Raw genomic sequence first — 23,015 nt, forward strand, 5'->3', positions numbered from 1 at the left:
CAACAGATGGTCCTTATGTTTGTAACAATGTATTAATTGGGTGGCCTTGACGCTTAACAGTAATGCGGAGTAGATAAGGAAGTTGCTGATCGGCCTCTCTCAGAGTTGGAGTCTCGCTTGCTGTCTGCTTGTTTATCTGGTCCTTCTCAGCATTGAAGAACTGCAAAATCTACCAAAGGCGCCAAATTCTCTAATTATCTATGAAAACTGACAATAAACCTGTCCAACCAGGGATGCTCAGACCGCTGCCCCACCCCGCCTGTCCCTGCATTTCCTCTCTACCCCCTGTCACGCTCAGGCGGCACCTTTCCCCAGCCGCCCCTCCGACCCCCGACCCCCGTACCCTCAAGCTCGGGGCCACCTTGGGGCTTGACGTTAGTGCTTAAGTAAACCATTTTCATTGATTTATCTCCTGCTCTTCTTGTGTTTGCCAGGTATTGCTCACCAAATCTAAATTTGTGTTTGGGTAGGTAGCCAAAAGCATTAAATCGCCACCATTCTTCAAGACTCCTTTGTCACTGGCAGAAACAAAGTAAATCTGAAAGGTAACTTCAGAATCATTGCTGAATTGAAATGATCACTTAGTCACTTTAATATCCACCGAGGCCACAGTTTCCTCTACATATGCTTTGAGTATCGCTGGGATATAGTTTTTAGGCAGTTGCAATGAAAAGTTGTGCAAAAATAACTGGGCCTTAGTTCCTGTTACTTATTCCTGTTACTTAACCTTAAGTAACAGTCTTAAGATGACTCTGGGTATTCTGCAGTTCAGTTCCTCAATATGTGAGATAAAAGAACTCATGCTCCAGATCTCACAAGGTTGGGGCCATGGGATAATGTAACATTTGGGAGCATAGGTACTGAACAAATGAGTTTTTGTAATTTAAGCTGCCAAATTACAAACGTCACTGTGTCCTAATATCACTGCTGTCAGACTATGAAAGAAAGGGGGGGAAAACACCCTTACCCATGTCCACTTGCTAGCATTTCCAGAGCTGAACTACCTAAGCGCACACACGACAAACTACAACTCCCAGCAGGCTTTGCTCCCAACCGCGTCACCTAACCTCAGCTCCGGCCCTGGTCCATCCTCTTCCCGCCCCCGCCACTCAGAAACTACATCTCCCAAGAGGCTCCACGGTGCCCAACCGTTCGCTTTCCCTCCGCCCCCTGCCACCCTTCTACCACCGCCCGCAGCTCCTCGGCCGACTGGAGTCCGCGGTCGGCGGAGCGGGCGCGCGCCGGGGGTCGCGCGGCTGCTGGAAGGGCGTGCGCGCGCGGAGAGGGAGTGGAGGCGTAGGGGGGCGGGGGTACGGCTCGCTTGCTCGCAAGATGGCGGACGAGGACGGGGAAGGGATTCACCCCTCAGCCCCTCACAGGAACGGAGGTGGCGGCGGCGGCGGGGGGTCTGGGCTCCACTGCGCCGGGAACGGCGGTGGAGGAGGCGGCGGCCCGCGGGTCGTGCGCATCGTCAAGTCCGAGTCCGGCTACGGCTTCAACGTGCGGGGCCAAGTGAGCGAGGGCGGGCAACTGCGGAGCATCAACGGGGAGCTGTACGCGCCGTTGCAGCATGTGAGCGCCGTGCTGCCCGGGGGGGCGGCCGATCGGGCCGGGGTGCGCAAGGGGGACCGCATTCTGGAGGTGTGAGTATCCGGGCTGACCGCTGCCCCACCCCGCCTGTCCCTGCATCTCCTCTCTACCCCCTGTCACGCTCAGGCCGCACCTTTCCCCAGCCGCCCCTCGGACCCCCGTACCCTCAGGCCCGGCACCACCTTGGGGCTTGACCGCCCCTCCCCATACTCTGGGGTTTCTGTTACTCCCCCCTCCCTCCCTCTAATCGCCAGTTTAGGTCCCTGCGCCCCTACTGCTTTTACGCCTGCTCCCATTCCGTTGGCTGCTTTTCTGCCCCTTGGCTTTCCCCTGTGGCGTGCTGCTTTCTGCTCCCTACGACCCCTCGCCCTGCTCTTAATGACCCCCTCCTGTTTCTTACTGACAGCACCTCCTTTTCGGACCCAACCCGTGTCGTGTCCTCCCCAAGTTCCCATCGTTAGCATCCTAGTTTCTTGTTCGCCACCACTCCCTTCAGCCCCCGTGGGCCGTCCCTTCTGCCCTCTAGACCAAGTAGGCAGGACCTCTGCCACTCTACTTTGCCTCCCGGAACATCTTTCCTCCACGCGGCACTCTTTCTTACTTCGCTTCGCTCTAAGCTTCATTCAGCACGCCATGTATTTTTCTGTCCTGCTGTATAGCCCTCCCCTCCTTTTTGCAGGCTCTGAGTATCCCTTCTTACGGACCCCCACGTGCCTTTTCTGCAGGGAGGTGGGTGTCTTTGGCACGGTGGTCACTCTTCTCTGTCATCCCCTGTTACACCGTGATTCAGAATTGCTCTGAATGCATCCCTGTTCTGCCCCCTTGTCTTCATTGCTGCACTGTCCTCCTACTTCTTGTCAGGTTTATGGTAGAGTTCTTACCTCCTACTTCCCCCAACTAAGAGTCTCCCCTTTGGGTCTTTGGCCCCTCTTTTCCAGGGTCTTCTGTTTCCATTCTCTAGTCTCTTGTGATCCCACCCTTGACTTTATCCCACTCTTGCTGTCCTCTAGGTTGCTCCCCTTCCTTGTCTTCCTAGGCTCCTGCTGCTGCATCCTCATTCCCTGCTGCAGTCCCTCCCCCTACACACTCCTTCTCACCTCCCCACTTCACCCCCTAAAGCTCTGACAGGATGCTGCCTAGTCTTGCAATTTCTGTGCAGACCTCCTCCACTACTCTCACTCAAGTGTTACATTGTGTTTTTATACTTTGTATTAAAATTTATCTAGTGATTGCTGGTTGCCTGGTAGAGGATGTATGGTCGCTTTATGGCCATTTTTACCAGTTTTCAATCCTGTTATCTCTCTCCTTCCTAACTCTTATCTTGTGTGTGTGTGTGTATTAACACTTTTGCCCTATCCATCAGTGTTTGGACTTGCCCTTGTGAAACCCCTCAGTTTTTGAGATAAATGTTATTTTAACCTTCATTTCCACAACCTTTAGTCTTTTCTCTACTAAAAGGTTTACCCAGAGTCTGTCAGATGCAATGGTATCTTGAAGATCTGGTCTGTAGAGGTATCTACTCCTCCTTATTACTCCATTTTCCTTATTCTTGGTAGTCTTATTCGGTGATGTCCACTCTCTGTTCCCTCTGCTCTTCCACCTGAACAAGGATTATCTCATCAAAGCAAGTGATTGAAGATAGTATACCTTTCTCTGTCCCTTCTGTAAATAGATGCTCCCCCTCCTCATTTATGTTCTGTATACTTTTGTAGTATATTCTGGCTATATATACTTAACCTTTTGGGGAGCAGGGTATTCAGATAATTGTGACCTTTTGCTTTGCACCTCGTTATCTAATTGTGTTCTTTTTAAATAACTCTAGAGTTTAAGACTGATGTTTCCTTCTAATAGATGCTCTTGGAATTGTTGCTCTTTCTCTTTGAAAGTTAAATTTGGATCCAGTTCTTGGTTTATTTTTAAATTTAGTACGACTGATGTCTTAGAATTACATATTTATCATAAAATTCCCAATCATTTAGTTCTTTATAGAGCTAAAGGAACTAAACTGAGACAATTCTGTAGAGAGCTACAGCTAATGTAATCTACCTTTGCAAATACAAATACATTTCTCAACTGATGTAGCTGCTGACTTCTTGGTTCTATTGTTTTTTATTTTCTTTTTATAGCAGTATTGAGATATAAACTTAACTACTGTAAAGGAGAAAGAAGACCTCAGGTGATCCCCTAGGGCAGGTGGGACTTAAGAAGCCTAGGATTGCACTCCAGGCCCATTCCTCCTAAAAAAAAAAATTACATTTTGGCACATCCATGCTGGTAAATAGAGAGCTTTGTACTTCAGTGGGCTGGGCAAAAAACCACTCTGCTTGGAGAACCTTTCTTTGAAAGGTGGTAATGATCAGACGTATTGGCATTGGTTTCTCAATTTCCAACTACATTTTGATTGCCCCTCTTTAAAGTGTCTGCCACGATAGTGGAAATAGTGATAGTTGGAATACATTAACTGAGCCACTTGGTAAATTCCTTGACATTAACTGAGCCACTTGGTAAATTCCTCGAGACCTCATCTGTACAGTTTTTCTTTTTCCTTTCCTTTTTCCAAAGTGTGTGTATCTAAGATTTTCAAGTTGGGTGGGTGGGGGGGGGCGGGGCGGGAATCAGCAGTTCAAATAGACTTGAGGGATAAACTTGTCTCTGCCACTTATTTTGATCTTACTTAGTTGCTAATTTTCCTAAAATATTCTCTAGGCAACACTACATGAAGCTCCTCTCTCTTTAACCTCCCCTCCCCTTTCTGCTGCCCTCTCCCCCAGATTTTTAAAATTATCATTTTTGTTGTCCCAGGAAACCTTTGCATGTTAATGAAGTGCTAAGTGGTGTCAGAATTAGGCACAGATAGATTACTAATGTGTAGAGGTTGTATCAAGTCATAGGTGGACATCTAGACCTTGAAAGTGCTGTTTAATCTAGACTTTTCCTTGTGTCAGATCCTTCGTCCTCTACACAAATTATTTTATCCCAATTCTTACATAGTACAATTGTTTGTATAACTGATGGAGGTGTGAAAGAACAAAGTAACTTTGAAATTTAATGGAATAGGAATTTAGGTCAAAGTAAGAGCATCTTTGTGTTTCTTTTTGTAGTTTGCTTACCAGGGCCCAATCCTCACAGAATCTTGGAACAGTAGTTAAAATGAGTGTGTTTCAGTTTGCCCTTTCTCCCTTCAAGTAGACTAGTTTTCTAACTGGCTTGAGAAAGAGACATATTTCAGAGCCTTGTACTACAGTAGGAATTAGCTTTCTGGGCTCTGCTTTCACTGCAGATGGAAGGTTTTCTCCATAAGCAAAGGTAATCTCTACCTTGTAATTTTTCACAGAGTGACACATTTTTATTGAGTACCTTTTGATGTGTATATATCTGAGGGCTAACGTGAGAAGGATATTTTCAACAGATAGCACGGAAATAAATATGTCTTTGCATTAATTTTATAGTATGTGAGGTAACATTTGACTTGAAGTTAATTTTCTTAAGGTTAAAGTAGTTCAAGGACTCTTGAGTTCCTGAGAGAGTCCTTAGGGGGTTTGAGGGTGCAGTGGGTATGGAGATGGTATCTGTGTTTTTGAGAGATTAAATTTGTCCATTGTCTGTAATTTGTTTTGTCTCTTTGTTGTTTGGATAGTGGGGTCTATATTAAAAACGAACCCCTAAGTTTGGCTTGTAAGCATTCAAAATCATAGTACATCTGTGCTAGACAGAAAATCTGTGTTTTTCCCTTGATAGCCACATGGTAAAGACCCATCAACTTACCCTTGTTAAAGTATATAAGAAATTAATACCGGAAATCTTGCAGTTAAGGAAACTGGTATTTATCAGTTTTATTGAGAGTTAATTTTAATAACTTATGAATATGTGGTCAGCATTCTTGTATGTTTCATTTTATGTGAAAGATGGATGCCACAAGAAGTATTTTTATAAGTTGAGTGTCATGTAACATTGACTGCTAAGTATCTTGCTAGACAGTTACTTTCTCAATTTTAGCTGAATTCTGTTTGCCTCAGACTTTTCAGGTATATTTTAGAAATGGTATTTTTGATGAGAGGAAATTTTGTGGTAGTGAATCTCAAACTTTAGTGACCATAAGAATCATTGGTTGTGCTCATCAAAAGTACAGATTTTCAGAGTCACCCTTTGAGGAGTGTGATAGTAAATCTTACTTGGGGCCTTATCGTAACCTTTTACTTCCTTTCCCTGTGTGGATAATACAGTTCACATATTTACTTATATGTGGACAACGCTGCCAATGATAGGCTTTGGGTTCTTAGTTACATTGAGAGTTATAAATTAAGAATTATACTAACAAATTATGATTTTTGTTAGGCTTCTGAATTCCAGCCCTTTGGTTAATCAGTTTAGTAGCAAGGTACTGAGTCTTATTAAGCTGTTGCAATAAAGATGACTGGTTAAAAGGTAGAACAAGTTAATAGTTATTGTACAACTTTGCAACTTGTACAGTGTGTTAACAGTTTTTTAACTATAAAAAAAATAGGCTTTTACATTTGATCTTCACAATAACCTGGGAAGGAAGGAAAATACAAATTCCTTGAAGGCAGGGACTATACATTGTTTTCCTAGTCAAATGTCTAGTGACACATGGAAAATGTGATTCAGCAAATACTCACTTATTGAATGTATATATGCATAGTACCTTATTTTATAAGAGAGAAAGCTGAGTGTTGTACTAATGTTAACCAGACTTAACACCCACGTCCTTGGATTCTAAATCTAGTACATCTTCCATTTATTTCCTCAGTTGCTCTTTACTTTTAGTAGTAAATGTTTCTTGATTGTGAATAGTCTCCTAAAAATCTTAAAATTCAGTTACCTCTCTGTCAGCATCAATGGCATTTGAGCTTTGGATCTGTTATTATGAAATGTCACTGTCTTTACCATGCTCTGGTTGTTGAATTGTCTAGGAGGCAGGAGATCAAAGCAGTCATTCTTAACCTTATTGTTGATATTTTTGTCAGTTGGTTATCAGTGAAGAGAGCATGACAATCACAATTTTAACCCAAAGGAGTAGTTTAAATGCCATACAAACATGAAATGACAAGCTAAATTTGAAAATATCATCACTTTCCCATAAGAATCATTTCCACTATAAACTAGTGGCAAATCAATAACTTTTTTAATACTTTATTTATGCATGCATACAAGAGGTGGGGTGTAGGCTAGAGGTGCTGGATGGGAAGGGGATGAGAGGATTCACCAGAGACAGAGTGGTGAGCAGAACTGGCAGACAGATGAAGTACTCTGCTGAGGGGAGCAGTGGGTGAGACAGGAAAGGTCTGCTGAGTTAGCTCCCTGGCTGAGGATTGAACTTAATGCAGTGGCTGCTGATAGTGCTGAGACTTAACCCTTTACGCCACATGGAGGCCCCAAATCACTGAAACTTAAAAAAAAATTTTTTTTTTCCCACAACCATGTTATCAGGAAAAGATCTTTTTTAATAATATGTAGGTTGCCTGGGTCATGTAAGTTATTGTGAAGAACAGTTTTCTTTACAGTTATCACTGTAGTTTGTTTCAGGTAAGGATTTGTTACCATGCTCTCAAAGATAAATATTTTTAAAGATAGTCCCATTGGGGGTAATTCTTAAGTTGTGGTAGATAAGCATAGACTCATTTGACAAGTAAACATTTAGAATTTATCATTACTACGCTATGCTTTATTTAGAAGTATGACCTGTGGTGAGTTCTTTTGTTAGATATTACTGACCCAAAGGCTGTAATGTAATGGTGGTTTAGTTTAGAGCCAGTTTGGGTCATACTACTCTTTGACTATCAGCCATCCAGATAGATGACTTCTGTACTTTACTTGGGCAGTCTAGTTAAAAAAGTATAGGGTTACAGCCCCATATTTGGAAATTAGTACTTAGGCAATTTAAAAAAATTGTTGATTGTAGCCCAGCTATAGATACATTTATTTTACAAATTAATATAAAAAACAAAACAAAACAACAAAGCACCTGAGAGAAGTTTCACAAAACTGTTATTTTCTAGTATAGTACATGCTGGTTTTTTAGTCTGTTCAAGCATTTTAGGGGATAAGGGGTTTGTTTTGTTTTTTGAATGCTGATGGTGGCCTTATATTGCTTGTATGATACACTAAATTGTAATCCACTATCTGAAAAGAAATGATTTAGGGCATGACTTTTCTAGTGTTGGCCCACTAATATCTCATATTCAGTCTGGTTCCATAATTAAACACAAACTATATATAAAGTGTTGTTAGATTTGTATAAGTCACCCCTACTTTTGAGAAACTTACACTGTAATAGAAAGGTACAGGTAAACCATACTTTCTGTAAAGCAAGTGAAGTGATGGAGATAAATACATGATGGCATTGGGAGAGAGTGTCTGCTTGAGAATGGTGGGTAGACAGGTCAGAGGCTTTAAACTGTGATTGAAGGACAGTTATAATTTCAGGAGGTAGAGAAAAGGAAAGAGTTTATAGATTGAGGAAAATAGGAACCAAGTCGGGGAGGATGTGAAAACTTCTTAGGATAACAAGAAATTTAGAGTTTCTATTTGTAGGCAATTGTGCTTGAAATTAGATCAAAAAGGGCTTTGACTACAATGCTAAGAAAATTGGATTTTATTCTTTTTTGTATTAAGATACAGTTTTTTGAATATACATTAATACCTAGGACTTTCTATGAGTTAAATTATTTACGAGAGGGTGAATAACCTCTCCAAGGCCAAAGAGGAAAATCACTTTTAGAAGAATTTCAGAGCATTTAGTCTCTTGGGCTGTCTTGTACTATATAAAGAAGGGGTTTAAGAACATCTAAGCTCTATCATCCAGAACAGGGAACAGCTGGTTGCCTTTAATTTGTATATATATTTCATTTCACAATCCACTCTATAGCTTCTCAAATAATTCATTTCTGTTTCTTATGTTTTAAATGATGTTAGTTACTGTTGTGTTTTTAGTTGCTAAGCTCGACTCTCAAAGTGCTGCAGGCCCACTTGTGCTCTTGCCTACCTATGAGGTTCTGTCTTGGCTATCCACTGATAGACTTGATCTACAGATGCCACTTCTAATTTAAATCTTTTATTTTGAGTCATGTTGTTGTTACTTAAGGGGACTAAGACCGGGAACTTAATACAACAATACAGTGCTAAAATTTATATCTGCAGTCTATTTTTAAAGTAAAAGTTTATATAAAGATCCTTCAAGTAAGTACTCTGGTGGTGGCCAGAGTAAATATTTGTTTTCTCTCAATAATCTGAGGGGTACTTCAGGTTTAAAATTTGCTGTCATTTGGCTCTCTCTCCTGTTTATTACTTATGTGCCCTGCCACCTAAACAAGGTTCTCATTATGGTTGAGGATATACACCTATCTGCATGGTTTTAAAGTTGCAGAGTAAAGAGCTGTATTTGAATGTACTTATATGTACTTAGTGAACTTTCATTGTCATAAATATACTATTTAAAAATGATTTGTTTTTGCTTAAGCTAGCTGGAATTACAGATTCTGTGTCAGACCTCAGAGCAAGATTAGATGATACATCTATGTATTCTATGGACTTGAAGCACAAGTAATTCATTTACTTCTCTTTGGAAAAGTACAGAACAGTCTGCAGAGTCAGCTGCTTGTGTGGATGTCCTCCCAGCTGCTCAGAAGGCTGATTACTCTTGTAGAACTACCCAAGGATATTAACTGGGAAACTGTCTCTTCCTCCCCCTCAGTGTTGCAGTACTTTTATATCTGTGATTGTCTAATTTTGGTTTTATTAATGTTTTTGAAAAGATGGGATTTTGATTGAATTAGTATTTGGAGATCATGGAAAATCTATTAAAGTTTGGAAACTTCCACTTCTTTTGTGGATGAATTCAGTCATGTATAAAGTTTGTAATTTGCAAAGTGTATAATTTTTCTTCTGAATTGTGTATTACTTAGTTCTTTTTACCCAATAGTGTGGTCACTTTGATTCTGGTAGGGTTAAGAAGTACTTTGAGCACAGTTCATCAAGCTAGGTAGCCTCCATCTATCTTTGCTTAGAAGTACCAATGACTTGTTCTCTCTACTTGGCGTTTTGAATTCAAGGAAATATGACACTGAAGTTTCTTTTATGAGTTCTATACTGTATATAACTGTTTATGTTGTTGACGCAGAAAAGGTCTTAGTATACCTTCTTGTTTCAGTATGTTGAAATACACTACCATTACAGAAACTCATCTGTTCTTCAGTTTCCACAAGAAACTGAAGAAATTTAATTTGAATTAAGAATAGTATTTAATTGTTAAGGAGCCATGTTACTTCGAAAGTATATCTTTTTTTTAAGTAATATAATAGTTTATTTTTACATCATTTTGTACATTTTTTTTTTCATCTCAGTTGTAATCCCTGTGGGTTTCCCATTACCAAGTCACCCATGTGTCATCACCATAGTCCAATATATATCTCATTTTTAATACTTAGATGCTATCTTTCATAGATCAGGGTATTGAGCTTTTCTACCCTCAGTGATAGGTTGACACTTGTATGTACACTCCTGTATAGTACCTTTGTGGCTAAGTATTTAGGAAATGGATATTGGAATGCAGGCTGTCACCAAAACAAACTTATCAACTCACATGAAAAATCATGCTTTTAATTGCATTAAATAGTAATTCAGAAATAGTAGTGAAACAGAACCTTAAAAAATTAACCTTTCTTGACAATTTACCTTTTTTGCAAACTGATATTGTTGATAAAACTAGTAAAATTGTATTAACTGTGATCATTATCCCAATTGGAAACACTTGGGGGTTGCATTGAAACCAGTCATGTGGGATGTAGCAGATATATTCCAACACTGAGTTGGTGTGGGGAAATGATTTAGGCCAGACTTTTGCTGGTGAATAAGTTAGTGAGGGGTCCTCAAAAATAGTGTCCAGGCCCTCCCTGGAGGCTCAAAGAGTTAAAGCACGGCACTATGAAGCTATTCACAGCCACTGCACCACGAGTTCAAATCCTGGCCAGGGAGGTAACCCACCACTGCTCCCCTTAGCTGTGTATTTCAGTCAGTCTGCCTGTTCTGTTCCCCACTCTGTCTCTGGTGAATTCTCTCATCCTTCCCCACTCCCACTCCTGCATCCCTGGTTTGTACCCCAGGTCTTACATGCATAAATAAATAAATACATCTTTTTTTAAAAATTAAAGGCAAAAAAATGTGTCCATAGGAGAGAAGTGAGTTAGTCTAGGGAAATTTTGTGCTTCTTAGCCACTTTCTTACTCATATCTAACATTTATTGTCGCATGGTATGAAGTAATCCCTTGTAACTATCAGCCTTATATTTGAATAGAACCATAAAGTTCTTTTATGCTAATCAAATTTTTTAAAGATAACTGATACCAAGCAAATGTCCTTACTTAGTAATTCATCAGCCCCTATCTTGTGAGGAAATCCATTGCAATTATGTTTCCATACTAAGTGTGGTGTATTTAGCTTTCATAAAGTGAAAACTAATTACAATAGCTTACTCCCAGAATTCACTGGAAATAAAGGCTTACTTTTAAAATGTCAACATTTTCTTTTTTTTATTTTTTTGTTCTTCATTTTGCTGTATCCTTGGGCTCAATGTTCATATATACATTGATAATAGTGACTGATAAAAGAGTTTAGTCACCTCTGTTTTCCAAATACTTGAATTCAAGGACTCACTTTGAAGTTACATAATTGATCACCATATTTTCCCCTTAAGCTTTTTCTCCACTACCTCCCATACTAGAGAGCAAAATGATTGCTAACACTAAAGTTGGAAATATGTAGAGCTTACATAGTATTTTTAGTACTTCCCCTAAACAGTGAAACCAGTGTAAAAGTTAAAAATAAGGAGTGAAATTATGGAAATGCATGAAAGAAAAGCCATTACTACAGTTGTATGTTAATCTTCATTTTTTTTCATTCATTCACTAAAAAAGTTAACATATACTTTGTGATAAACATGCTATTAGACTCCAGGGGTAGAAAGGTGTGTAACATGTAGTCTTTGTCCTTAGTAAATCTATGTTCTGGTGGGGAATCTACCAGATGGACAGATCATTTCAGTCCTGGAGAAAACCCAGATGAAAGTATCTAACCAGACCTGGGGTTTGCAGGAGAGAAAAGGTGGAAGCCTCAGCCTCACATCCATCCTCCCCTTTCTACTTACCCATCAGGTGAACAAATTTAGAGCAATTCTTCAAAGTTCTCATTAGTACTTTTCTACCCTTGTCTTGTTTCCCAGACACAAAGTACACTAAAACTAAGAGGATTGTCTAGTTTATCACCCAAACCAAGACACTTAAGAAAATGAAAGGGGCCCGTCAATTACACCAGAACAATAGGTCCAAACTTGGTGTTTTCTGAAAGCCTGGAATGCAGGTTTATTGCCTTAATAAAGGAGTGCAGGAAGCCGTTTTAAAATTCTACGATTGAAATTTGTTATTCTAGAAGAGAAATTGAACATGTTTATTTTTTAAATTTTGGCGACAAATGTTTACATTGGCCTTTTATCAGATAACAAATGAACCTTTTTTCTAAATAGCTTGATTATAATTTTATATTTATTTCCAAAATACCTTAAATAGCTTTCATTTTACATTTTCTTGAAGCATAAATGTGAATGATTTGTTCAGAAATGAATACACTTAATGTGGATTCCCTGGAAACTTTTGAAATTAGAAGATTGGAAGAATCTATTACTGCGTCTTCCAGGGAATAAACTGTTGTCACTTCTGGCTTGAGGCATTAAAGTTGATAGTCAGATGAATCATATTTGTACTTTTCTTGCCTCAGGCAGCATTCTTTGTGAGTAGAACACCAGCCAAGGGTAAGAAATCCCAGTGATGGTAAGAAGCTTATTTGACAAGTTATTTATTTCTCCCTCTTTTTTGGGAAGGCCACAAATAAAAAAGGACATGGACTATACAACTTTTTTTTTTGTTTAAGATTTATTTTATTTATTTATGCATATAAGAGCTGGGGTGTAGGCCAGAGGTGTGTGGTGAGGTGGTGAGAGGATTCACTAGAGGCAGAGAGGGAGCAGAACAGGCAGATTGACTGAAATACACTGCTGAGGAGAGCAGTGGGTGAGACAGGAGGGGTCTGCTGAGCCTTATGGATCATTCTCCTTGTGCCACCAAGGAGGTGCCTGGCCCATATACTCTATGTACTTCAGTAGCTTTAAAGGTTTCCCATAATATTAGATATTTGGCTGAACCAATTCACTTTCAAATACAATGTCAAAAGAAATTAGTTTATTGTCTTGAATGTTTTAACATCTAAGGAAGAATTCAGGACTCTTAAAAACCACAATAAGAATTACATTTGTAATACAATATAATGGGGTTTAATCCTGTGTTTGGTTTTGACTTGTCTCACATTAAAGCTATAATAAAACATGAGAGAGATGTTCTCTAGGTAACTTTATTATCAGTCTGTTCCTAACTACACTTGGTACCAAATATTTATCTTGTTGTCTATAGAAGGTTAGGATAAAAAGCCAGATAAATAGCTGGGGTAATACTAGCTCGCTCTGGCTTATTTTTTCTCTTCCTTCCTTGCATGGAATAGGCTTGTAAAACTTAGAAATATCAAAGACTTATTAGTTTCTTTTTCATGAAGATACGGGTGGTGAAGGAGAGAGGATGTGTTTTAAATATTAGTCATTTCATGCTGTAGATATGTGTATAGATTCATTTACTAGGATTTTCATAACGTTGTTTATAGAAGCAAAAAAAAGAAGGGTAATCTAGTAGAATAGGATCCATGTTTCATTCTGTGATGGACTACTATTCTCTTAAGTGAGGATATTATATAGTAATTTTTATTTTATTTTTTAAAGATTTCTATATTTATTCACATGGAACTGGGGTACAGGCCAGAGGTGCAGGAGCAGTGAGAGGCTTCAGAGTGGGGAGCAGAACAGGCCCACTGATGAAGTACACTGCTGAGGGGAGCAGCAGGCTGGACAGGAGAGGTCTGCTACACCATGTGGGTCACCTCTGGGATGGGGATTGAACTCATGCTAAAGTGACTTTAGCTTCTTAGTGCTGTTCTTTAACCCACTGCACTACCAGGGAGGGCCCCATAATTTTTATTTTTAAATCAACTCTATTAAAAGTTTTAGAGACAGTCAAAACTTGGCTGTACACATTTTAAGTATAGCATCTGAGGTTTGACCAAAAAAAGTATAGATCTGTTTAACTACCATTCTGATCAAGATATAGAGTATTACCACTTCGGAAAGCGTCATCGTGTAACTTTATATTCAGTACTTAGCCTCTTCCTTACAGCCAGCCACTGATCTGGTTTCTGCCACTGTAGTTTTGTCTGTTTTGGAATTTCAAATAAATGGAATCAAATCAGTTGGTCTCTTTCCTCACTTGTAATGCTTAGTGTGCTTGTGAGATTCATTCATGTTGTAGATATTAGTAATATGGTTCTTTTTATTGCTGACTAACTTTTCATTGCATGAATATGCTACAATTTATAGATATTTGGGCTGCTATGAGTAAAGATTTCATGAACATTCAACTACAGTTTGTGTGAACATGTTTTTATTACTCTTAGGTGAATACCTAGGAATGGAATTGTTCAGTCATATGCTAAATGTGTATTTAACTTTATGAAACTACCAGGTTGTTGTTGCTCTATATTCCCATCAGCAATGCTGGGATGAGAATTCTAGTTTTTCCACATTCTTGGCAAATCTTGGCTTTTCCCACTCTTTTGTTTTAACCATTCTGTGAACATGTAGCCTTGTGTTTTAATCCACAAAGCTGAATAGTTTATCTATTGCTTGCCAGTTGCAGTTTGCTGTCTGTTTTTTACAAATTCTCTCTGAGGAAATAATGACCCTTTAATTACTTTCTTATGTGTTATGGGAAGTTAAGATAATATCTGTTTATCACATAGAAAGACTGCTTCTTGTGGTAGATAAAGTGATTGTCATGTCTCTGTCCATACCTAGTCTTCAGTATATACAAGTAGTTGTATACATTTCATATATACATACATACACACACATATATATTGTATACACTTTTTTCCCCCCTGCTTCTGGAGTGTTTATATTAGCTTTGCAGTTTCCTCAGCTGGCAAACTTTGGTCAAATAAAAGTTTTACTTAAAGCAGCTCCCAATAGCTAGCTAAAAAGCATTTGTCTGATGGGGCCAAATTTTGGTCTTACACAAACTGAAAAATTTTTAAAAAATTATCAATTGTATCTTTACAGTGCTGAAGATACAGGTTAAATATGGTATCTTCTAGTTGCCTAAGGGAGCAAAGTTTTGGTCTTATTTGTGAATTGTTTTTTGATAATCTTTATAATCTTTGCACCATTTTAAACATACAGGAAAGCTGAAAGAATTATGTAATGAATACCCTGTACACCTACAATGTGAATACCATGTTTTGCTAAATTTATTTAATCATATATCTGTTGAAAAAATTTTGATAGTGTGTTTAAACTACTGTCTTTGTGGAAAAAGCATAGATGGGTAGAATTTACCAGTCAGTTGGTATTTTTTGCACAATGTAGGACTTAGTGGTTCCCTGATGCAGTGTTCTATGAAGGGGATTGTTTTGTGACTCACATAACCATTGGTTGGGAGCACAGTCATTTACTTCCAAATGAATCCCAACTGGATTAAATTACAAAGACAGTAGAAAGGCAAGGGGATTCCCTACTAGAAAGGTTTATGTGTATCACCCTTAGTCCAGAATATCACCTGCTTGCCCAAATGATAAGAATACTATCATATGAATAGCTACTATTCATTGAAAGGTTGCCATGTTACAGAATTTTTTCTCACTTTAGTTCTCACAAGTCCACTAGCTATAGGTATTATTAGCTCCATATTATGGATTAGGAAATAATGCAATTTAAAATTAATGAATTTAAATAATTTACCTGAGGTCCCATCTGTTACATTGGTATACAAATTCAGGTCAGGTCTATGACTCTAGAATACATTCTTTGCGTCAGAAGTCTGCACTGCCCAAAGTTCTTTTAATTGAAGAATTTACACTTTGCATTCATTTATGTCTTCAAAATTGCCCAAGTTGGGCCACACCTAATTTGAGCTTAGTGTAGTAACATTGTTATGGAAAAGAAGATGTCAATTTTCTTTTCCAGTTTAATGACTGATGTCCTCTTCATTTTGGGGAGAGGGTGCTTTTTGAAATCAGTATCCTGGGGTTTTTACTGGCCTCATTTTGTTCTTGGACAAATGAAGGAATTACAAGCTTTGTATTAAAGTTTAGAATGTATAGCATTTCTTCTGTATTTAAACCAAATAAAAACCAGCAAGTATGTTTAAGATGTGATACTGGAAGTTCTTTTCTACCTTTTTTTTAAAGACATTTTTGGAATGACAGCCATTTGAAGCTTGGCCTTACTAATAGAGAAGTGAAACCTAAGCAACCTTCCTCGCTCTCTGGATGCTTGCTTTCTTCCTTTAACTTCACCTTCTCTCCCATGTTGGAATAAGTAAGCCAAGGAATAGTGAAAATGACCAAGTGGAGATCTAGCTCCAAAGCACATTTTCATTTTCTTTGCAATTTACCATCCTGCTTTGTGATCAATCTTTATTTTTTCCCCTCATAATCACTAGCTGACTGGATTCAAAGTATAAAACCCAAATTTTCATCATTGGAAGCAGCTCTGTTTTCTGCAGATAGTCAATTGTAAAATTACTTTTTTTTTTGTAAGTAAGTTAGTCTTTGGGTTGTGGAATGTCAAGATTGCTGAATTTACGGAAGGAAGCTAGCTGGGTGATCTCCTGCCTGTTGTTTATATAAATGGACATTTCAGATCCCAGACTCCTGACAGAGGCAAATCCAATGATTGAAAAGTTTGGAAGGCTTATTACTAAAGTTAGTATCGTTTTCAGGGGAAAAAAAAACAAACCCCTAATGACTTAGAACAGGACAGAACAAGAGTTCGACTCTAAAAGGTAGATGAAACTTTTTATCCAGCGGACTAAAGGCCAGGTATGTGTTTCCTGGCTATCAGGAGTGACCATGGGAAGGAACCCCCAGGTCAGCTTTGCTGCCTAGTAGATTTTGCTGAGACAGCAGGCTGGGTAAGCATTCTGGGAAGGTCAGTAGTTGATTTGCTGAGTTTTGTGAGACTCAGCATCTTTCTTGACAAATTTTTTGTTCTTTCAAACCTTGTATCTTTTATACCTAGTGAAACAAGAAGGAAAATGAGTAGGTTGATTTTCTTTATAACTTTAGATGTATATTTTTTAGTTTGAATTAATTGCATATGGCTTTAAGTGAGAGAGTTCAGATCAGAGGAAAAAGAGATGGAATCCTAGGAAAGATTAATTGAAGTGATTAGAAATGAAAGGAAATTGGGTCAGCTAATGGGATTTTAGAGAGGTAATCTCCTTGCCTATAAAAAACCCACAAATGATAAAAAGAAACTAGTGTGTATGAAGATCAATGCCATTTAACTCTCAGGTGGAAAAAGAAACTAGTGTGTATGAAGATCAATGCCATTTAACTCTCAGGTGGTGAAACTTTGTATAAAGGACAGTTGACTGATACAGTTAACTAATTTGCGGAGATATTGAGATACATATGTAAACCAAGTCATACTCTTTTTGAGTCTTTATAAATTAAGGAAATGCATGTTGTAAAGTTTTACTTTGAACAGCATTCCTAGGAGGTTTAAAAAGGACAAAGTCTAGTTCAAATAACAGGATCGTTAAAAGTTACTTTGTATTACATTCATGCTTAGTTAGGATGAGGAAATTGGATTTAGTTTTATTTATTTTAATAAGATTTTATTTATTAATGCATACAGAACTGGGGTACAGGCCAAGAGGTGTAGGGGTGGTGAGAGGATTCACCAGAGACAGAGTGGGGAGCAGAACAGGCAGAGGAAGGGCAAGACAGGACAGGTCTGCCAGGCCATGTGGATTACCTCAGGTGGGGATCAAACTTGCACTGAAGTAGCTGCAGCTGGCTTGCAGTGCTGTGCTTTAACCCGCTGTGCCACCAGGGAGGGCCAAGACTTTAATTTTAAAAGCTTTATTTCCTCCTCTAACTTCACTTTTCTCTCCCTTGTGTTTTCCTAAAGCTGTTTATGGGATTGTAGTATAGAGGAAGGGCAGGGTAGTTCCTCTCACCTGTTACCATTCCCCTCCTCCCCACCATAAGTTCATAAACGCTTTCTCACATTATGATCTGTAAAAACATACATAAACAGTTTTTCTGGAACCACATGAATCCCTTGATTTTATAGTTCATGCTTCATGACACTGGAGTTGGGGGCAGGAGGGTGGAGATACAAGGTGTTTGGACCCTTCTGGTTTATGGGATTGTCTTTTTCCCTTTTTCCCCTTAGGAACGGCGTGAATGTTGAGGGGGCGACACACAAGCAGGTGGTGGACCTGATCCGAGCAGGCGAGAAGGAATTGATCTTGACAGTGCTATCTGTGCCTCCTCATGAGGCAGATAACCTAGATCCCAGTGACGACTCGTTGGGACAATCATTTTATGATTACACAGAAAAACAAGCAGTGCCCATATCGGTCCCCACATACAAACATGTGGAGCAGAATGGTGAGAAATTTGTGGTGAGTGTCAGCCTAACTCAATCCTCAAACACCTAGCTTTTTTGCTCCCCCAGTCTTATTTATGATATATGTTAGAACACTAGAATAAGTATGACTGCAAAATAGGTCAGTGTGTCTTACAGGAAAATGGGTGCAAACAAAAAAAAAAATACAAGACGCTGACACCGATTTATTGCCTGAGATGAACTGAAATAATGAAGGCAGGTTCCATGTCTCCTTAAGTTTAATTCCATTTTACTTCCAGACTGTTTGAACTTTGTACTCTGGCCCATTGTAAAGATGTGTGAGTTCTTTTTTGTTTTAGTTTTGGTAATAACAGAGGGCAATGCAGAGGTCTGCCCATGTTAAAATCTGCAAGTGCCCTCCACTCCCTCTCCATGTCTTGATCTGTTTCATCTGAAGTTATCTGTGTGATTAACTCATTTTTCCCAAGGTCCTAATTGTATTGTGAATGCAATTCACATGAACTGCTTTATACATTTCTAGTCTGTTGTTATTATAGATATGCAGGAAAGTCCACTTTGAATTATGGGTGCAAGTAACAACCCCTTTTCTGAAAGCCTTTATTCATCAAAACCTAATTACTACTAACAGTCCAGTCTACTTAATTTTTCTCTTGGTTCCTTTTTTTGCCTTTGGTTATTTGAGGAGGGCTCACGTAATGAGAAATGTTCCTTTTTTTTTTTCATAGAGGTGGGCTGTGTGAGGTGTTGGCAAACAGACTACATATGTTAAAAACTATTCTGCTGACATAAACTTGCAGTCTCTGAAACAGAGAATCAGTACCTGGACATTTATGGTAAATTCTCTTTAGTGGAGAAATGAAAAAAAAAAGCAAGAAAGGAAACCGTAGAAGTTTGAAAAAGACTTAAACATTTGACTGTGTCCACAATTTAGCTAGAGATGATAGCACATACATTTTGTCGTCCCGATCTATGTTTTCTCCAAACTAGATACCCAAGTGTAGAATTTCAGAGGTGCTGTTCTTTGAACTATAGGCATGTAAAAAATGGAAATTAAGGTCAAGTCCTAAAAGTAGAGCAAATTGGATGTTGAGAGCATTTGGATATAGTTAGGTACCTTGGGACCCTCAGAGATGTCAGAAAAGCAATGAAACTATTAATTTTCCTTTTCTTTTTTTAAATCAACTATACCACTTAGCCACTTTAGTGTTGACCCATGTTAAATGTCTGGTTTCATGAGTTTTGATAAATGCTTGTAGTTTTATAATGGCTACCCCAACAAAAGATAATAGAACATTTTCATCTCCCCAAAAAGTTTCTTCACACCCCTTTACAATCATTTCGCTCCTTCATTCCACCACCCTTGTGAATTACTGATCTGCTGTTATTAGTTTGTTTTCCTAGAATATTAGATAAATGGTATCATACATGTCTTTTTTTTTGTCTGTCTTTACTTTGTGCAGCTTTTTAAAATTTGATCCACCTTGCGTTTATCAAGTTTGCTTCTTTTTAATTGCCATAGAATTCCATTGATGGATTCTTGTTTACCAATCCACTAGTAGATGTGAAGTATCATCAGCTCTTTTGTCCATTTTAAAATTTGGGTTGTTTCTTTACCATTTTGTTATGAGTTCTTTATGTACTTTGGATATTTTATAAGTATTTCTCCCAGTCTGTGATCTGCCCTTTATTTATTTATTCTAAAGATCTTTTTATTTATGCATACAAGAACTGGGTTACAGACCAGAGGTGTAATGGGTGAGAGGATCCACCAGAGACAGAATGGGGAACAGAACAGGCAGATGAAATGAAATAGACTGCTGAGGGGAGCAGTGGACGAGACAGGAAAGGTCTGCTGTGCCATTTGGGTCACCTCCTTCACTGGGGATCGAACTCATGCTGCAGTGGCTGTAGACAGCTTCATAGCGCTGCGCTTTAAACCCTTGAGGCAATAAGGAAGGCCCCTGCCCATCTTTTACTTTTTAATAGTGTCTTTATAAGAATAGAAGTTTTAAATTTTAATGAAGTCTAGTTTATCACTTTTTTTTTTAACTTTATCTGTAGAAGAACTGCATAAGCTGGAGATGCTGGGGTGGTAACAGGATTCAATAGAGACAGAGTGGGGAGCAAAACAGGTGGATCTGAGATACACTGCTAGGAGGAGCAGTGGGTAAGATAGGAGAGGTCTGTTGCACCATTATATGGGTTAGCTCCCTTGCTGGGGTTGAACTCTGGCCATGGTAGTGATAATGTTGAGACTAACTCCTGTGCCACCAAGGAGGCCCCCTGTCACTTTCTAAATATATGAATATTGCTCTTTGTATTATAAGAAATCTGTCTAACCTAAGGACACAAATCCTAGTTTTAGATCTCATAGAAGTTTCCTAGTTTTAGATCTGTTTGTTTTTTTTTATCTTAGTTGAAGCATGGTTCTTGTACCATAAATTCACCCATTTAAAGTGTTCAATTCAGTGGTTCTTAATATGTTGTTGTGCAATCATTACTACATCAATTTTGTAACTTTTTAAAAATTTTAAAAAGAAACCCCAGATCCTTTAGCTATAATCCTTAAGCTTCCCATTCCCTCCAATTCCAGGCAGTTGCTTGTGTACTTTCTATTGATCTGCCCATTCTGGACATTTCATATAAATGAAATCATGTATTTTCGAGCTTCATCTATTGTAGCAAGTATCAGCCAAACAACATTCATTGTATGGCTATAACATGTTTTATCTATTTGTTCTTCAGTTGGTGGACATTTGAGTTCTTTCTCCTTTGTGACCGTTATAAATAATGCTGTTATGAGCACATGTACAGTTTTTGTGTAAATATGTATTATATATTTCTTTATAAATGTATATTATTTATAAGTATATGTATTATATGTACAATACATTTTCATTTCTCTTAGAATAAACCTGGGAGTGGAATTGCTGGGTTATGTAGCAGCTCATATTTAACCTTTGAGAAAACAGTAAGTTGTTTTCTAAAGTGACTGCTCTGTTCTTTTCACTTATATATTTAGGTCTGTGATCTTATTTTGCTTTTGTCATATTGTATGATACAGGAGTCGGGATCTCCCCCCCCAACCTCAGTATGGGGTATCTTGTTTTAGCAACCTTTGTAGAAAGGAATATCCTTTCCCCACTGAAATGCCTTGGTATTATTGTTGAAAAATCAATTGAAGATAAATGTATGATCTGTCTGTGTACATCCTTCCGTCTCATTGATATACATATGTCTGAATATTTCAGTATGTACATTATTTTGAGGTTCTGTTTAGTATCTTTACCCTTGAGAATGGTTCATATCCTGCTGATTCATAGTACAATACATAGTACTTGTGGGTTGTATCCTGGATATTTTGATTTACATTGTGTAGACTTCGGGTTCTATAGTTATCTCCCTGAGGAATGTTGTTTTTGTTTTACCTGGCAGTTAACTGTAAGCTCTGTCACCTGTGGATTGTATTGCATCTCAGGGCAATTTTTTTCAACCCTTGCTGTGCTACTTTGAGTCTGTCCTGTATCTACCATTCAGGAAGCAATTTCCTTGAAATATATGTGGTGTTTTTTCCCAGAATTAAGGTATCCTCCTTTCTGTCCCCTAGAATGCTCCAGTCATCCTTGGCAGCCAGAACCCTTTCAGTGTTACCGCCAATTAGGAGGTTTCTTTAAAAAAAAAAAAAAGATTTATTTATTTGTGCATGCAAGAACTGGGGTACAGGCCTGAGGTGCAGGGGTAGGTCAGGTGGGGATGAGAGGATTCACCAGAGACAAAGTGGGGAACAGAACAAGCTGATGGACTGAAATACACTGCTGAGGGGAGCAGCGGGTGAGATAGGAGAGATCTGCTGCTCCATGTGGGTCACTTTAACCCGTTATGCAGCCAGAGAGGCCCCAGCCAGGAGGTTTCTGCGGAAGTTAATTATTAAGTTACATTAATGTGTGACTGATACCATTGACTGTGTAAAGCCCCTAAATAGGAAACTCCCCACCTTATGTGGTGCTTCATGTTTTGCTTCCTCTCTACTGCTTGCCTGCTTTCAGTGTGTTGTTCAGAATTTGCAGATTATTAGTTTTGTGTTTTGTCCAGTTAGTGGACAAGGTTGTTCTATAGCTGAAACTGTCAGTTCTGTCTTTAGTTTTATGAGTTTTTTTTCCAAAAAAAAAAAGGATTTACTTTATTTATGCATTCAGGAACTGGGGTACAGAGTAGAGGTACAGGGAGTGAGAGGACCCACCAGAGACAGTGGGAGCAGAACAGGCAAATCCACTGAGCTACATTGCTGAGGGGAGCAGTGGGCTAAACAGGAGAGACCTGTGCCATGTAGTGAGCTTCCTGGCTGGGGAAGCATTATCTGGGACAACCTGACAGTGCTGAACCTTCATCCCCTACCACCCACAAGGCCCATCAGTTTTTTCTTTATGTACAATGACATTATGCCTTCTTGATAAATGGACCTCTTTAACATAACATAATATATCTCTTTAGCCTTTATAGTATTTGTTCTGATATTAATGCTTCTAATAGATAACTCTTCACTATTGTTATCATATTATGGATATCTTTCTCATTTAACCTTTTTTTATTTTTTTATTTTATTTTATTTTATTTTTTTTTTTAAAGATTTATTTATTTATTCATACAGAACTGGGGTACAGGCCAGAGCGGAGGGTGAGAGGATTCACCAGAGACAGAGTAGGGAGCAGAACAGACAGATAGACAAAGTACACTGCCCAGGGCAGCAGTGGGCCAGTCAGGAAAGGTCTGCTGTGCCATGTGAGTCAGCTCCCTAGCCAGGGATTGACTTGTGCTGCAGTGGCTGTCTCTTAATGCCGAGACCTAACCCCTTGTACCACAAGGGAGGCCCCCTTAGTTT

General features: G+C 38.8%; 1 protein-coding gene across 1 annotated transcript in view; it reads left to right on the forward strand.

The window, feature by feature from the left end:
- The first annotated feature begins 1,178 nt into the window (after positions 1-1,178).
- The window catches only part of SNX27 (sorting nexin family member 27), a 63,534-nt gene continuing 41,697 nt past the window's right edge, over positions 1,179-23,015 (forward strand). The window contains exons 1-2 of the mRNA XM_004693691.2: positions 1,179-1,643; positions 17,939-18,170. Coding sequence (XP_004693748.1) covers positions 1,333-1,643; positions 17,939-18,170 — 543 coding nt within the window. The 5' untranslated portion in view covers positions 1,179-1,332. The remainder of the gene's footprint in view (positions 1,644-17,938; positions 18,171-23,015) is intronic.

Source organism: Condylura cristata, unplaced genomic scaffold, assembly GCF_000260355.1.
Source record: "Condylura cristata isolate star-nosed mole 26May11 unplaced genomic scaffold, ConCri1.0 scaffold00040, whole genome shotgun sequence".
Lineage (NCBI taxonomy): Eukaryota > Metazoa > Chordata > Mammalia > Eulipotyphla > Talpidae > Condylura > Condylura cristata.